Here is an 18,151-nt window from a genome sequence, read left to right on the forward strand (position 1 = left end):
GCTTTGTCAATATAGTATTTGCAGCCTCGGAGTCGATGGTGGTGCCCTCTGTGTTTAAAGACTAATTATAGGGAATTTGACATTTCCTCAGAAAAGGTCACTTTGCTAATTTACACTGCAATGCCACAGTACAGACGCTAAAAACATTTACAAAATATATTTCCTAAATACTGGTACACAGGGAACAGCAATACAGGCGTTGAGAATTGAGAACATTCGCTTTAAAATAGTCTTTTTTTTACTCTCTATACTCTTGGCCAAAAGTGGATCATTTTAAAAATGGCCTAAAGTTGATCAGAACGTTTTATGGAGTGAACAAATGTTATGGGTCCAAGTTTTTATGATTGTTCTTCACTTCTGGAATGTTTCATGGAACTCAGTGATACGCGTCTTTACTGAACGTTACCTGGTATCCATTTGAAGTGATCCAACACAGAGAAGATCATCATGAAGCAGGGCTGCAGCCAGGGCTTTTCTTTGATAAATGGCTTGAATTTATTCATGTATAACCAAAACAGTTGACAAATTTCATCAACTAATGAAAATAACCGTTCTAGGACGGACCCCCCCCCCAACATTAGATGCAGTCACTTTACAACACTAAACAAAATGACAAGGGGAGAGAACCTCCAAAATGTCAAAATGTGGCTGCTGCAGAACATGCTACATTTAAAAGGAGACAGCGCCATCTGGTGACGAACAGCGGTAACACATCCTGGAGCAGATCCAAACTGACATCAGGTGACTGTGAGCTGCAGCAGCAGAGAAACCAGGACGCTGCTGCAGGTCCAGCTTAACCGCTGTCGAATCACTCCTCTGGAGAGCCGCGTCACTCACAGGACCTCCCTCACCTGAGGGCCTAACGTTCCTCATGAGTGTCATCCAAGTGTGACGTGCACCGAGGTCCACAAGGCAGCCTGCAGCCCCAGCCGGCAGATACACAGAACCACGGTGAAGCTGCCTCACGCCACTTTGATGTTATCTGCAAACCGGGATTGTTCTTTTCCAGAACAAGCTGCCAAACATCTCCTGTACCTTCTCTGACCAGTGTCTTCTTTTGCACCAATTACAGTGGCTGAATGTGCTGATTCCCCATCAGGGCAGGCCAGTCTAATCCAGAACCGGGGTTTGGTTCAGTCTCGGACCACAGTCCTGGCTGCAGTGGGTCTGTCTGTGACTTGTCTTGGTCGTGGCCTCAACTCCAGCTGGTACTCTGGAGTTCTTGGTGAAGCCAGGGTGGCAGTGGTTGGCCCAGCCGGTTCAGCAGATGCAAAAGCTCCAGGTGGTGCTCACGGTAGAACTCCGTCAGGAAGGCACGGGACTGCACAGACACAGATATCAAGGCCGGTCAGAGACAGAAACAAAAACACACCAGATCTGACAAAATATTCACTCACATTCCTGACGTGTGCATGGGAACCTTTCAGCCTCTCACGCCACAAAAACACACAGAGGAGCTGAAAGTCTACTCATCCAAACCAACGTCTGCAAGTAGAGGAGAGCAGAGCTGCACGTGGCGCCGGACACGGCGGCCCTTCATCCCGCTGCGTCACACAGACGCTGCCCCGCTGACTGGACATCAACACCTGACAAAACCTGCTGCTCACTCCAAAGGCGGGTTTTAGCAAACTAACCAATTAGCATCCACATTCAGACACAGTGTGACAGTGAAGACGCAGCGTTGTCTTCTCATGGAGACACTTCCAACCTTGGTTAGTAAGGAACAGTGCAGACTATCATCACCATGAAAACTAACATCAGCAGAAAGAGTGAGGGAGTTATGACTGATGACACGGTGTCTCATGCACAGTTAGCACGCCTGCCTCAAAACAATCCACAGGCCACCTCGTGTCCCACTCGCCATGTACACCGCTAGCAGTACAATGGATCAAAAACCTGTGACTGGGATCAGACCGTGGTGTCTGAACACCTGTTTGTTCAGTGTCGGGATGTCCAAGGTGCCCCTCCTGTGAAGTGCGCCTGGATGAAAGCTGACACGGAGAACTCTCCTTTCTAGTTCTGTGTGTTTTATGAACACCGAGTAGGTTTAATGCTTCTGTTGCATATTTATAGTGCTTTGTCACGAGGATTGGTCAGTTTATGTGCTAATGTGAGTTAGTGGCTTTACGTTGATCCGCGTGACGAATTAGTACAACGGTGTCGAGTGCTGCTGTACTCTGTGCAATAATTCACCAATTTGGAGTTAGGCCCTATTTCTACTTTATATCTGTTCATAGGTTCCCATGTGTTCACACTGTGCATTTACTATGTTCATTAGGTTGTTATTGTTGTAACACGGCGTCTTCCACGTAGCAGATATTAAAGGCCACCTTATTACCCTGCATAGTAATGTCATATGATTAGAGTTTATCTACTGCACTGTTATAAATAGTGACAATTGTGCACCGTAGTCTCGTATGAGGGTGGACGCTAAAGGGTTAAAATATGACACATATGACACAATAATCCTATTTCTGGGGACAGACAGCGCTCGTTTTTGGGCAAATTACACACAGAGTATAAATACAAAGAAAGTGATGATGCGGCGGAAACTGTTGCGGTTTGTTTATGACCCGGAGCTGAAACATGTCGAGGCGGTTTTGCAGGCGAGAGAACGCAGCAACTCTGGTTAGCTGTGCAGGCTAACACTTACACACGACGTCTCACATGACTGCAGTGACTGCAGTCAAAACAAAACTTCACACATCTTTGTGTTCAAAGTGATGCTGTGTTTGTGCAGGTTGACCCAGAAGAGGTCAAATCCCACAATCTCACGCAGGGGTTCAAATGAGACCACGCTGCCCCATCGGCATAATAGTTTATTTATGGCTATTTTTTTCTTTTTTTGCTTACTGTTTGCTATTATACTAATGTTTTGTTTAGACCACACACAAATACCACACACACCCGTACCCCCCCCCCCCCCCCCCCCCCCCGCATGTTGATGACCTGCTGTATGGAATAAAGCTGATAAAAGGATTCTATCTGTAGTGTTCCCATCCTAAAATGGTTTTTACTAACGGATCAAGAAGTTATTTTTTGGACAAGCAAAAAACAAAATAAATAAATTGGGGGGGGGGGGGGGGGGGGGGCACTGCAAATTTCAGAAGCAATCCCCCCATTAATCCCCAAAACATGAATCAGCTGTAAATTGTGAATTATTGCAAAACGTGAATACTGAAAAAAATATCTCCCAAAACATGAACACACATCTCGCTGAACGTGAATTTCTTTGCAATGTGTTCTAAAACCCCAATTCCTATGAAGTTGGGACATTGTGTAAAATGTAAATAAAAACAGAACACAATGATTTTCAAATCCTCTTCAACCTATATTCAGTTGAATACACCACAAAGACAAGATATTTAATGTTCAAACTGATAAACTTTATTGTTTTTGTGCAAATATTTGCTCATTTTGAAATGGATGCCTGAAACACGTTTGAAAAAAGATGGGATTATGACCGCGCGCCTCTCACTTTCATTACACCGCGGGACCCGTCAACTTCCACGTGCGCGAGACTCTTTCACTTTCCCTATTAGTGCGTGAACAATCCTACACTTGGTGAATTCTGCTTCATGATGACAGTCGATATCGAAGGATCAAAAAGTGACGTTTCTATGAACGCGTGGCCGCCACAAGCCGGTTCCCCCTGTGGTCACTCTTCTGACACCTCCTGCTTAAAACCCAAGAAGTCAGAAGAGGTGAGGCCCCATGTTCACGGCCTGCATTCATACTGAAAGTCAAGATCGAGCCAGCTTTTGGTCTTCTGCTCCACGGGAGGTTTCTGTCCTCCCTGAGCTCGCCTGAAGACACCTGTGTTACCATGTGACAGGTGGACCGCCCCAGTCAAACTCCCCACCCGCCACTGTCCCCAGAGCAGGTCATGCCAAGCGGGGAAGTAAGAGCCTGCTCGGGGCTCGCCTCCCCGCCTCACCGGGCGCAGTGACCCCCGCTCCCCCCAAAAATATTTTTGCTAAGATTATTAACGGAGAAAATTATTAATGGCTCATGGATACTCATGTTTTGCAGATAATTCACCATCTGCAGCAGATTCACATTTTGGGGGTCAACACCCTCCCAGAGCTTCGTGGACTCCCAGCTACCTCGGCTCCTCCCACACATGTGGCTCAGTGAACTCAGGATGACACAAGGAAAAACACAGCGTCAACTCTGCCCTTAACTCCTGATGATGTGGCGTGCGTCTTTCCGTACTTGGACCCTGAGGGGCACGGAGCTCTGACCAGGCTGATTTGAGCTGATCGCAGCAGAGACGGTCTGCCTTTAACACCCTCTGCTCACATGATCACACAGCCGCTCTGCTTTCAGTCCAACTCTGCACTGGGATTTAAGCAGCTATACTTTAAAAACAAGTCACCATGATAATAAATCTGTATTTGACACCACAATGTACACTGTAACATCAATCTGCAGTCCACGTTTGTTAAAGCATGGGAGGCGGTCCACACAGTGGTCTGTTACACCACGAGCATCCATAATAAAAATATTGCAGATCCATCCCAAATCTGCTGTGGCAATCCAGTAAAAAAAAAGGGAGGAGCCTAAAGAAAAGACTTATGGATTTGACATCGTGAAGCAGTATGGTCGTACTGACTTCAAAGACAGAGGGATGTGACGACTGAGTTGTTTATCTGACAGCTTGGTGTCAGTACAGAAAAGGTTGCAGCACAGAAGACAAGACTGGATAAAGAAAACCCTACTCTGAGGACAGAAACACACAGCCGTTAAAAGTAAACACATTCACTAAAAGTGCTGAATCCACTTTTTCAGTTTTTAAATTGCCCTTTTTTCAACAAATTAAAAAAATTACATATTTACAAATACAGATTTATTTGCAAAACCCACCACACGTTTCAGTAACTTGTGTTATACCCAGTGGTGGGCACAGTTCCGATAATCCGATAACCAATAATTATCGAAGATAATGTTTTCATTATCGGATTAACTTTTCAGATAACTTTCAAAACCATTATCGGACAATAAATTTTCGTCCGTTAATTTTTAGACTGATAACGTGGTAAATAAAGCTGAACAGCTACAAATATTTATAAAACTTAAAATCAGTTGAGCACCTACCTGTTAAATGTTTTGTAGCTGATGTGTAGTTCTACCCTCTGCAAAACAGAGGAGAGTTGCTTTAAGAAGAAACTGCTCCATCCTCTGCAGGCAACCGATAAATTCCAGTATTGTCTCTGGTACATTTACAACTACTAACAAACTGAATTTGAGTTTTAACACCACGATCGCTTCTGGTAGCATCAAAAGGGACAACAGCCCCAAACAATGAGCCCACACTTCTGTCTTTGAGTGTCCTGCCCCCTGCTGGAAGCTCCTGTTTACTACATGGCTTCCAGCACAAACGCAGCTGAGAGCAGCCACAAAGCCCAGCTCTCTACCCAATCACAATGCTCCAGTCAGGCAAGGTCTTGGAAAATAAAGCAATGCTGAGTTATGGTTTGGTGTATAAATAAAATGAATACTGATAGAATAACTCCATTAATGTCAATTCTGTCATTTGTACAAAGTTAAAATATAACATATCTTTTAATGTTGAATAATGCACTAATTCTGAAGTTTTGTAAAAAAACACAGACAGATCGCAAAGGATTCAGGGTAAAATGTGCCTCTGCTAAACAATGATTAGTTCAGTCATTCATTATGTAAACCAACACGTTAATGAGACGTGTGTCGTGTGTTGGTGTTTACAGATAAATGTGCGTTTGTAAAATATTCCATTTTTTTATTTGTAAAAACAGGCATTTTTACGGAGCCCTGGAAGTGTCATCGCAAAATGTTTTGCATGTGGAGAGAATGAGCGCTCATTTTATTATATTGTGCACACGTTTTATGATGTTGTGCGCATGTTTTATTATATTGTAAAACGTGCACTCAATATTGTCTTGACACATAAATGTTGGCCGCCCTATTGACGTTTCAAATCCCGCAAAACCTCGGAGAGGTCGCCGCGCTGTGAGATCTCAGTAACATTGAGAACTGCATTGAGACGCTCTGATCACGCTGCACTTTAACCGCTGCACTCAGACAACACCATTAACATCGCAACATGAAACTATTTTTATATTGTGCCTAAAACTCTCATGAATATATTCTCTGGGTTTATAGACGTTGTTATTGTGTTTATTTTATGTAAACGTGAGAATCACAGGACGTCTCTCCGTTATTTTCAATGGGAGCTGCTGTGAGCTACAATCGTTTCCTGATCATGTCGTTCTGGAGGAAAGTGAAGTTTGCTCTTTAACATCTTGATTATTGTTCTTTACAACACTGATTGTCCTCTTTGTTCCATGTAATATGTCTGAAATTCAGTCTGCGTTTATTAAATTCCACGCATCTTAAATGTAGCAGACTTCACTTTCCCCCAGAACGACATGATCAGGAAGCGATTGTAGCTCACAGCAGCTCCCATTGAAAATAACGGAGAGACGTCCTGTGATTCTCACGTTTACGTAAAATAAACACAATAACAACGTCTATAAACCCAGAGAATATATTCATGAGAGTTTTAGGCACGATATAAAAATAGTTTCATGTTGCAATGTTAATGGTGTTGTCTGTGTGCAGCAGTTAAAGTGCAGCGTGATCAGAGCGTCTCAATGCAGTTCTCAATGTTACTGAGATCTCACAGCGCGGCGACCTCTCCGAGGTTTTGCGGGATTTGAAACGTCAATAGGGCGGCCAACATTTATGTGTCAAGACAATATTGAGTGCACGTTTTACAATATAATAAAACGTGTGCACAATATAATAAAACGTGCACACAACATCATAAAATGAGCGCACATTCTCTCCACATGCAAAACATTTTGCGATGACACTTCCAGGGCTCTGTAAAAATGCCTGTTTTTACAAATAAAAAATGGAATACTTTACAAAAGAACATTTATCTGTAAATACCAACACACAACATACGTCTCATTAACGTGTTGGCTTACATAATGAATGACTGAACCAATCAGTGTTTAGCAGAGGCACATTTTACGTAGAATCCTTTGCGATCTGTCTGTGTTTTTTACAAAACTTCAGAATTAGTGCATTATTCAACATTAAAAGATATATGTTATATTTTAACTTTGTACAAATGACAGAATTGACATTAATGGAGTTATTCTATCAGTATTCATTTTATTTATACACCAAACCATAACTCAGCACTGCTTTATTTTCCAAGACCTCGGCCTGACCGGAGCATTGTGATTGGGTAGAGAGCTGGGCTTTGTGGCTGCTCTCAGCTTGCTTCTGTACCAGAGACAATACTGGAATTTATCGGTTATCTGTAACTTCCGATACATTTTTGGGTGGTTTATCGTTTTGTCTTTATCAAAGATAACTTTTCAGTTATCTGATTATCTGCTATTGAAGTTCATTTTTGGGTTATCTGTGCCTACCACTGGTTATACCAACCAGCCAACCACTCATGCCAGGAAACTAATTTACCCATAATGCATTGCGGCATGTGTGTCTAAACGCTAAAACCTTGAAAATTAGTGCATTACTTTAAAACTAAAACAAATAGCTGATATTTTCATTTTGTAAAATGACAGACGTGACGTTAATTTTAATAACTTGTCTGGAATTAGTTTGTTTAAATTTTAACCATAAGTCAAAACTGTCTGCCTGTGCATGACTTGGGTGATATGCCTGCGAGTCTGTATGGTGTGAAAAGAAATGATCTTTTTTCCCCCTCCTTCTTCCTTTCGTTCTTCTCTTTCCTTTCTTTATGGTCACCAGGTCTCTTTTGCTGAGAGAAGGCTGATCTGAGACAGAAGCGCTGGCTCATTGTTGTTTCAGTAGCTGCTAGTGTACTGAAATCAAAACTAAAAGCTATCGGTTTTGCTTTTATTTGTAACTTCCGCAAATTTTTTTTAGGGGTTTATTGGTTTAGCTTTATAAAAGCTAACTTTTCAGTTAGCAGATTAACGGTTATTGAAGCTAACTTTTTGGTTAGCTGTGCCCACCACTGCCACTGGGTGAATTATACAAATTTCCATAGATTTTAAAAGCTGTCGAACTGGATCGGCACTGGGTATCGGCCTACGCAGACTTTGGTCAAGTAGAGAATAAAATCAGGGAGGAAACTACTGTTTACATATGTGACTGAAAACAGTACGATGACCTGCACGGTAATGTATATAAACCCATGTGATTACTGACGCTTATGTCTAAAGACGGATGGGGATTGATGGTGTTCCAGCTGCTAGTGCAGTTAAGTCTAACTCTTATAAACCATCATCGAACCAGTTGTGGTTAACTGCACAGACTGGACTGTAATAATTCTGTCATTATTGTCCAGTAATTTGAGACAATGGCCTGAGTGGTGGTGACCGTGTTCACTTACCTCAGGACTCATGTCTGGGTACTTCCTGCCTTTACTTTTTCCAAGACACTTGGATCGGCCTCCTTCTGCCCGCTGACACCAAAACCCCTTACCATCATCATATCTGCACACAGGACAGGTCACAGGTCACTCACTTATTTTCAACCACGTCACTGGGGGCAACAGCTCCAGCAGGGGACCCCAGACTTCCCTTTCCCAGGCCACATTGGCCACCTCTGACTGGTGGATCCCGAGGCGTTCCGAGGCCAGTATGGAGATATAATCTCTCCACCTGGTCCTGGGTCTTCCCCGAGGTCTCCTCCCAGATGCACGAACCACCTCAGCTGGCTCCTTTCAACGTGAAGGAGCAGCAGCTCTACTCTGAGCTCCCCATGGATGACCGAACTTCTCACCCCATCTCTATGCAAGACACCAGCCACCCTCCTAAGGAAGCCCATTTCGGCCACTTGCACCCACGATCTAGTTCTTTCGGTCACGACCCAACACTCATGACCCCTAGGTGTAAGATTGACCAGTAGATCGAGAAGGTCGCCTTTTGGCTCAGCTCCCGTTTCGACACAACAGTACGGTAGAGCAAATGCAAGACTGCCCCTGCTGCCCTGATTCTCCGGCCAATCTCACACTCCACTGTCCCCTCACTCGTGAACAAGACCCCGAGGTACTTGAACTCCTTCACTTGGGGCAAGAACTCATTCCCTACTGGTAGGCAAACCATTGGTTTCCTGCTGAGCACAAGTCTCAAATATAGGAGAAATGATCTTCTGCCCAGTGAATTTACTGTAGTAGTGAGATCACAAAGTTTACCACTGAACTCCACACCACATAAAACTACTCCCTCAAAGACACTGAAAAAGGCACTCACACTTTCTTTTCCTTTTCACGTTTCACTCCCTCCCCTCACCTGCTGCATCCAGTGTTCGCACAAGAGCAACGCTAAAACGTGCCGGGACAAGAAAGAAGTGGACACCAGACTTTTCACTTTCTCTTCAGTTTGAATTTCAAACACAGGTTACAGACAGTGTGAGTGTGTGTCTGTGTGAGTCAGTTACAAACATTAAGGCCTGGGTGTAGTTGAAGACTGGAGTGACATCAAGGAACCTCTGGATTCCCTCCATCACCAGGGCTGGGTTGGATCGCAGCATGGCCCCATCCACAATATGCACCTACACACACACACACACACACACACACACACACACACACACACACACACACACACACACACACACACACACACACACACACACACACACACACACACACACACACACACACACACACACAGTGACTAGCTTTCCTGTGCTGTTCTGACTGTACTACCACAGTTGGCCACTGGATGTGCTGTGATGGCAGAGGGCTGCTAACAACAGTTCTCTCTCCATTTCTGTTTGCTCCTGACTGCAGTTCTTTGACAAATTGCTTCTCCATGTGTTTGTTAATGAAGCAGGTGGAAACATCTGCACCTCTACAATTTTGAAATAATTCACTTTTGAAGGTAACAGAGAAAGCAAAAAGGGTAGACTGGACACAGGAGCCGCTCCAATCACTGCTCTTTGCTTGGGTACATCTCGACCAACTCATTGACCTCACTCGAGAAATCTTTCTCCAACTCACCACCTAGCTGTGGTACATACAGAGCATCCGGAAAGTATCCACAGCGTTTCACTTTATCTACATTTAGTTATGTTACAGCCTTATTCTAAAATGGATGAAATTCATTTTTGTCCTCAAAATTCTAGACACAATATCCCACAATGACAACATGAAAAAAGTAATTTTGAAATTATTGCAAATTTATTAAAAATAAATCCCTAAGAAATCAAATGTACATAAGTATTCACAGTCATTGCCATGAAGCTCCAAATTCAGCTCAGGTGCCTCCTGTTTCCACTGATCATCCTTGAGATGTTTCTGCAGCTTAACTGGAGTCCACCTGGGGTAAATTCAGTTGATTGGACATGACATGGAAAGACACACACCTGTCAATCAATCAATCAATCAATTTTTTATATAGCGCCAAATCACAACAAACAGTTGCCCCAAGGCGCTTTATATTGTAAGGCAAGGCCATACAATAATTATGTAAAACCCCAACGGTCAAAACGACCCCCTGTGAGCAAGCACTTGGCTACAGTGGGAAGGAAAAACTCCCTTTTAACAGGAAGAAACCTCCAGCAGAACCAGGCTCAGGGAGGGGCAGTCTTCTGCTGGGACTGGTTGGGGCTGAGGGAGAGAACCAGGAAAAAGACATGCTGTGGAGGGGAGCAGAGATCGATCACTAATGATTAAATGCAGAGTGGTGCATACAGAGCAAAAAGAGAAAGAAACAGTGCATCATGGGAACCCCCCAGCAGTCTACGTCTATAGCAGCATAACTAAGGGATGGTTCAGGGTCACCTGATCCAGCCCTAACTATAAGCTTTAGCAAAAAGGAAAGTTTTAAGCCTAATCTTAAAAGTAGAGAGGGTGTCTGTCTCCCTGATCTGAATTGGGAGCTGGTTCCACAGGAAGGAGCCTGAAAGCTGAAGGCTCTGCCTCCCATTCTACTCTTACAAACCCTAGGAACTACAAGTAAGCCTGCAGTCTGAGAGTGAAGCGCTCTATTGGGGTGATATGGTACTACGAGGTCCCTAAGATAAGATGGGACCTGATTATTCAAAACCTTATAAGTAAGAAGAAGAATTTTAAATTCTATTCTAGAATTAACAGGAAGCCAATGAAGAGAGGCCAATATGGGTGAGATATGCTCTCTCCTTCTAGTCCCTGTCAGTACTCTAGCTGCAGCATTTTGAATTAACTGAAGGCTTTTTAGGGAACTTTTAGGACAACCTGATAATAATGAATTACAATAGTCCAGCCTAGAGGAAATAAATGCATGAATTAGTTTTTCAGCATCACTCTGAGACAAGACCTTTCTGATTTTAGAGATATTGCGTAAATGCAAAAAAGCAGTCCTACATATTTGTTTAATATGCGCTTTGAATGACATATCCTGATCAAAAATGACTCCAAGATTTCTCACAGTATTACTAGAGGTCAGGGTAATGCCATCCAGAGTAAGGATCTGGTTAGACACCATGTTTCTAAGATTTGTGGGGCCAAGTACAATAACTTCAGTTTTATCTGAGTTTAAAAGCAGGAAATTAGAGGTCATCCATGTCTTTATGTCTGTAAGACAATCCTGCAGTTTAGCTAATTGGTGTGTGTCCTCTGGCTTCATGGATAGATAAAGCTGGGTATCATCTGCGTAACAATGAAAATTTAAGCAATACCGTCTAATAATACTGCCTAAGGGAAGCATGTATAAAGTGAATAAAATTGGTCCTAGCACAGAACCTTGTGGAACTCCATAATTAACTTTAGTCTGTGAAGAAGATTCCCCATTTACATGAACAAATTGTAATCTATTAGACAAATATGATTCAAACCACCGCAGCGCAGTGCCTTTAATACCTATGGCATGCTCTAATCTCTGTAATAAAATTTTATGGTCAACAGTATCAAAAGCAGCACTGAGGTCTAACAGAACAAGCACAGAGATGAGTCCACTGTCTGAGGCTATAAGAAGATCATTTGTAACCTTCACTAATGCTGTTTCTGTACTATGATGAATTCTAAAACCTGACTGAAACTCTTCAAATAGACCATTCCTCTGCAGATGATCAGTTAGCTGTTTTACAACTACCCTTTCAAGAATTTTTGAGAGAAAAGGAAGGTTGGAGATTGGCCTATAATTAGCTAAGATAAGGTCCACATATAAGGTCCCACAGTTGACAGTCAGAGCACAAACCAAGCATGAAAACAAAGGAATTGGCGACCTCTGACACAAAATATGGGGAAGGGTACAGAAACATTTCTGCTGCTTTGAAGGTCCCAATGAGCACAGTGGCCTCCATCATCCATAAATGGAAGAAGTTCAGATCCACCAGGACTCTTCCGAGAGCTGGCCGCCCATCTAACTGAGCGATTGGGGGAGAAGAACCTTAGTGAGGGAGGTGACCAAGAACCCGATGGTCACTCTGTCAGAGCTCCAGCATTCCTCTGTGGAGAGAGGAGAACCTTCCAGAAGGACAACCATCTCTGCAGCAATCCACCAATCAGGCCTGTATGGTAGAGTGGCCAGACAGAAGCCACTCCTTATTAAAAAGGCACATGGCAGCCCACCTGGAGTTTGAGAAAAGGCACCTGAAGGACTCTCAGACCAGGAGAAACAAAATTCTCTGGTCTGATGAGACAAAGATTGAACTCTTTGGTGTCATGTTTGGAGGAAACCAGGCATCATCCCTACAGTGAAGCATGGTGGTGGCAGCATCATGCTGTGGGGATGTTTTTCAGCAGCAGGAACTGGGAGACTAGTCAGGATTGAGAGAACGATGAATGCAGCAATGTACAGAGACATCCTGGATGAAAACCTGCTCCAGAGTGCTCTGGACCTCAGACTGGGGTGACGGTTCATCTTTCAGCAGGACAGTGACCCTAAACACACAGCCAAGATATCAAAGGAGTGTCTTCAGGACAACTCTGTGAATGTCCTTGAGTGGTCCAGCCAGAGCCCAGACCTGAATCTGACTGAACATCTCTGGAGAGATCTGAAAATGTCTGTGCACCGACGCTCCCCATCCAACCTGATGGAGATGGAGAGGTGCTGCAAAGAGGAATGGACCAAACTGCCCAAAGATAGGTGCACCAAGCTTGTGGCATCATATACAAGAAGACTTGAGGCTGGAATTACTGCCAAAGGTGCATCAACAAAGTATTGAGCAAAGGCTGTGAATACTTTTGGACACGTGATTTGAAAAAAAAAAAAAAGAAACAACCATTTTACATGTTGCCATTATGGGGTGTTGTGAAGAGAATTTTGAGGGGAAAATGAGTTTACTCCAATTTGGAATAAGGCTGTAACTTAAAATGTGGAAAAAGTGAAGCGCTGTGAATACTTTCAGGATGCACCGTATGCACAGATGACATTCATCATCATCACCTTTTCAATTTCCTGGTTTATGCCTGCTAATGACTCTAATGCTGATTAGATTTCACATTCATTTTATTACAGTGAGATCTGTATTTGTGACGTTACATTCCAGACCCCATTTGAAAATGAGGTTTATAACTTGATAAGTGCTGAAAGATATAAACACCTGAACTAGATATGATCAAATGTGACTTTTTTGTTGGAGTATGTAGTGATTAAAAATTGAATTTTAAGTTTATCCACAGACTTGGAAAGAAAGAAAAACCCCACCAGGTTTCTGTCAAACTTGTCATATTTCTCAGTTATGTTTAATTTTTGCACAGTTCATTTTTTAGTTCTGGTTTATTATTTAAATATGCATGTGGTTTCAGTCTTGTTTCTAAATTTTACTGTTTACTTTTTTTTCAGTTTTGGCCCACTTCCTCTTTTACTTTGACAGGGTCCGCTCTGTTCTTGTTTGGTTTGTTTTCACATCTGAATTCATTCAATCATCTGTGCACCTGCTGTCAGCTGTGATCACCTCCTAGTCGACTTTAACCTGCTTTTCTGCTTTCTATGACTGTGGTGGCTTCAGCCATCCTGTACGGTGTGGTCTGCTGGAGCAGCAGCATCACAGAGAGGGACAGGAAAAGACTGGATAAGATCATCAGGAAATCCTGCTCTGTCCTGGGCTGTCCTCTGGACTCTGTGCAGGAGGTGGGGGACAGGAGGGTCCTGGCTAAACTTACATCTATGCTGGACCATGAGTGTCACCCCCTGCAGGATGTTCTGTCTGCTCTGGAGAGCAGTTTCAGTGACAGACTCATCCACCCTCGCTGTGTGAGGGAGAGATTCCGCAGATCGTTTCTCCCGGCTGCTGTCAGACTGTACAATGAACAATGCTAGTACTGTGGTAACCATAGCAACCAGGACAATATCCATGTCATTACCTGCTGTATTTATTAGGTGCAATAATTTAACTTATGGTGCAAACTTAAGTCACTTTACCGACTATATTTTAACCTGTCCATATTGTAAATACCAGAGTAACTTATCGTACATTTCATGCTGAAGTCACTTTATCTGATCACTTTTACATCCCGACAGTGTATATCATCCCGGCAGTGCAGCATTGAACTGAACAATGGTAGCCTCAGCGTTACCCGGCACACTTAGTTCTTGTTTTTTAAGAGATGCTTGTTTGTTTTATTTCATGCCCTTCTGTCTATTCCTACTGTTCTATGCTGCGATGTGACACTGAAATTTCCCCATTGAGGGATGAATGAAGGCTTTTCTTATCTTATCTTCTGTTTCTCGGTTGTTGGTATGTCAGTTGTCTTCAGCCTCGTCTTTAATAGTGTGAAATAGTGTGAATGGTGTCGTCCAAGTCTGATCTCCAGGTTTTGAACTGCGCCTTCTTCTTGTGACTTCTGAGCCTACTTATCTGATTTTTGGACGTGTTCCTTGAATATAATGACCTCCTGTGTATGACCTTGGACTGAATATTGAGTTTGGTTAAAGTATTCTGTCTGAACACATCCTGCCTGTTCTCTGCATGTGAGGTCACACAGGAACTCAAACCACAACAGGCACTGACGTACTGTATCTGTCAGCGCAAAAACAGTGAAAACTGTTCCAAAGTAATGCGATAAAATAAGAGAGTGACAGACAGTGGCCTGGTTACCTGGTTGGGCAGGTAGTGTTGCAGCCAGTTTTTCAGGTGAACAGCGTAGAGACCTGGACGAAGGCAGCGTCTCTGGAGGCCCAGGACGTCCCTGGGTGCTGAGGGACTCGCAGTCAACACTGCTTGGAAACTATTGTTGAGAGCTGCAGGGTCCTGGTGAGCCATCTGGTGCTGTGGTTACCAACACAGAGACAGACGGCTTCAACACAAACTCTGACAGTCTGAGGACAGAGTCGGGCGCTGCTTACTAACGGAGTAAATCCTTTACATACAAATAAAACATGAAAAAACAATCTCTAATAAATGAACAAACTCATGCATTCTGCTCTGGAAATACAAAAGAAAACATAGATAATGTGGTTCTAACACTTAATGTTTCAGAAACAAACAGCAGGTCTTACAAGTACAAAAATATGTCCTGCAAAGGAAAAAATAAATCACATGACTTGGTGCAATTCTGCCCTAATCAACAGCAGGTGGCGCTCAACTACATCTGGCGGCAGAGCGGTGAGCTCAACATACCCAGGCCTTCTTTCTGGCAATCAGGGCTTACTGGTATGAGTGATTTTTTTTGTACTTGGCACTTATGTCAGAGGGAACGTATCATGATTCGACTCTTCTTCTGCAGAAACTGACACATATTTGCTTACTATTGACTTTTTTTTATCATTTCATATTGTGTAAATTCTGTGTTCTGATCCCACAGTGTTCAATCCTTGTCTTCATGTGAACCTCGGTTAAAGCCACGTCTGAGCCTGTCCTGAAACGAAGTTTCCCCTCTTTGCCAATACTCAAGACGTTCATCCGGTTGGAGCGATTGCTCTGATTGACAGATCAACGTTCGACTGTAATTCTCACCCCGGCCTTTCATTTTAGTTCTTTTGACTCTCTGTCCCAATGTCCATGGAACTGAGCCTGGAGCAGTGAGTCTGCTGATTTCACCAGCCTGACAGATTTTTGGCCTCCAGCAGTGTGCGAGCGGTTTCACTCTTCATCTTGGCTCAGGGTACTGACATTTTAAACATGATGCTGCTCCTTCTCTGATCACATTTTTTTTTACTAAATTTGTGCTACTGTTGTCTTAGATTAAGAATGTCAACACTTGAATGTCATCAGCGTGTGGCTCTGGGCCCATTCACAGATATTAGCTGTGACTCTGAGGTCGGGATGACTACTCGTAAGATCTGATGATGTTCCCATCATCTTGTACCATCAAAAAGCAGATCTAAAGTATTTTTTATCTTGGTACGCTGCAAATTATTTGGTTCTTACCAAGACAATAATAAAAAAAATCTTTAGATTTAGAAGTGTTTGATAATTTATCTTGCTTTAAGGGTTAATTTCCTGTTTTGAGTGTGCAACATGCTCATGTCTACATTTAACAATCTTAATTCAAGACATCTTCTCAAGTGAATGTTTCTGTCCATGCAGCAGGATAATATGTCTCTCAGATTGAGTTTTTTTATTTTGTTTTTACACACCCCTTTTTTGCAGTGCATACATCAAAGCCTGAATTCATGGTGAGCTCCAATATGCTGTCAGGTCCACCGATGATCCACTGCACTTCGTTCGGTCGTTTTGACCGTTGGGGTTTTTCCGTAATTATTGTATGGCTTTGCCTTACAATATAAAGCGCCTTGGGGCAACTGTTTGTTTTGATTTGGCGTTATATAAATAAAATTCATTTGATTTGATTTGATTAAATAACTGAGGCATTTGGAGATTACAATAGAGGTTTTGGACAGCAAGCTGTCCAGCCTTCATTTGGACGGTAAATTTTTGAGTAAGATGGCCGAAAAAGCCGTGGACGACTTGCTGAAAGCAGTCTAATGGTGCGCTTACACATAACGATGGCAAGTCACAAATGCCACGAAGTATACATTCTCACGAATGTGATGATTTGAGGCAGAGGCGTCCTCAGGAACTGTTGCAACCTGTTACCACGCGTTATGATTAATGGCATGTGGTGCTGCAGAATTATCAGGAACCATTATGCACAGTCAAGAATAATGTTCCGCTCTATCACGCATAACAGTGCATTGCCTCCACACACACACACAGCATATTCAACCAACCGTCAGTTGCTGAACAATTCAGATCGCTCCAGTTTGCTCCTCAAAATCCACACCAGAAGAACTTTGTGACTGCATGCTTAGTTGGGTTCTGTGCCCTTGAGTAGCGCAGACAGGAGGAGGACACGGAGAGAGCCAGATGTGTGGCTCCACGCGGCTCTCATCTCGCTCGTTTTTCTAAACATCAGGCACAGCAGCAGCAGGTGGAACACCTGCAGGAGTGCGCTGAGGAGCACTGGAACGAAACTTTTAGCCGACTTGGCGTCACTGTCCTTCTTCAGCATAATGCACCAATGAAACTGAATGCGGTGCAACAGGGTTTAATTGTGCGCACTGTCACGCTCAATTAAGGATCACCAGTAATCAAGACGGATCAACACGGTCAGGTGCGACCTCCATGACATGAGGCGAAATGAGGGTGGTGCGTGACATTCATGGAAGACTTTTTTGACAGCCAAAAACATGCTCCACGAAAATCACGAATATCATGCACCAACATGCACTACTAAGAAACCTATTCAGATGCGTTAAGTCACGTTAAGAATGTCAGGAATGTGCCAAGAATGATGCAAACATGACATTCGTGACGCATCTTGCCTATGTGTAAACGCAGCATAAAATGCAGAGTTTTTTGAAGAAGCTGTGTGTGTGTGTGTGTGTGTGTGTGTGCGGAGCTGCTCTGACAGCTGACTCACACAGGCGGGGAGCGTGCGAGGAGGGAGGGGCTGAACGTAGCAGTGTCACAACGTGCAGGTTCTCACATTAAGCAGGTGAGAACTCTGAACTTTAATAAGCTTTTATTTCTTTAAAGTATTTATTTTAGATCGTGAGTTAGTGTAGTTTAATGTTCAAGCACAAAACGTGACTGAGGAGAAAAAAAAAACAGGATGAATTCCATCATCACACTAAAATTTACTCCAGTCAGAATAAAAATACAAGCTGCTAATTTATGTTATTTTTCAAAGTTATTAGGCTGCAGCTATATAATTTATCTATTTCAAAGTAAGTTACCTCTTATTTTATTATTTTCAAAAAAATGGGGAGTCAAATCAGCCTGGATTGTTCTG

General features: G+C 43.1%; 1 protein-coding gene across 1 annotated transcript in view; it reads right to left on the reverse strand.

The window, feature by feature from the left end:
• Positions 1-474: 474 nt before the first annotated feature.
• The window catches only part of ndst2a (N-deacetylase/N-sulfotransferase (heparan glucosaminyl) 2a), an 82,019-nt gene continuing 64,342 nt past the window's right edge, over positions 475-18,151 (reverse strand). The window contains 4 exon segments of the mRNA XM_034184638.1: positions 475-1,321; positions 8,378-8,480; positions 9,431-9,540; positions 15,013-15,183. Of these exon segments, the coding sequence (XP_034040529.1) occupies positions 1,196-1,321; positions 8,378-8,480; positions 9,431-9,540; positions 15,013-15,183 (510 nt within the window). The 3' untranslated portion in view covers positions 475-1,195.

This window comes from Thalassophryne amazonica, chromosome 13, assembly GCF_902500255.1.
Source record: "Thalassophryne amazonica chromosome 13, fThaAma1.1, whole genome shotgun sequence".
NCBI classification, from domain to species: domain Eukaryota; kingdom Metazoa; phylum Chordata; class Actinopteri; order Batrachoidiformes; family Batrachoididae; genus Thalassophryne; species Thalassophryne amazonica.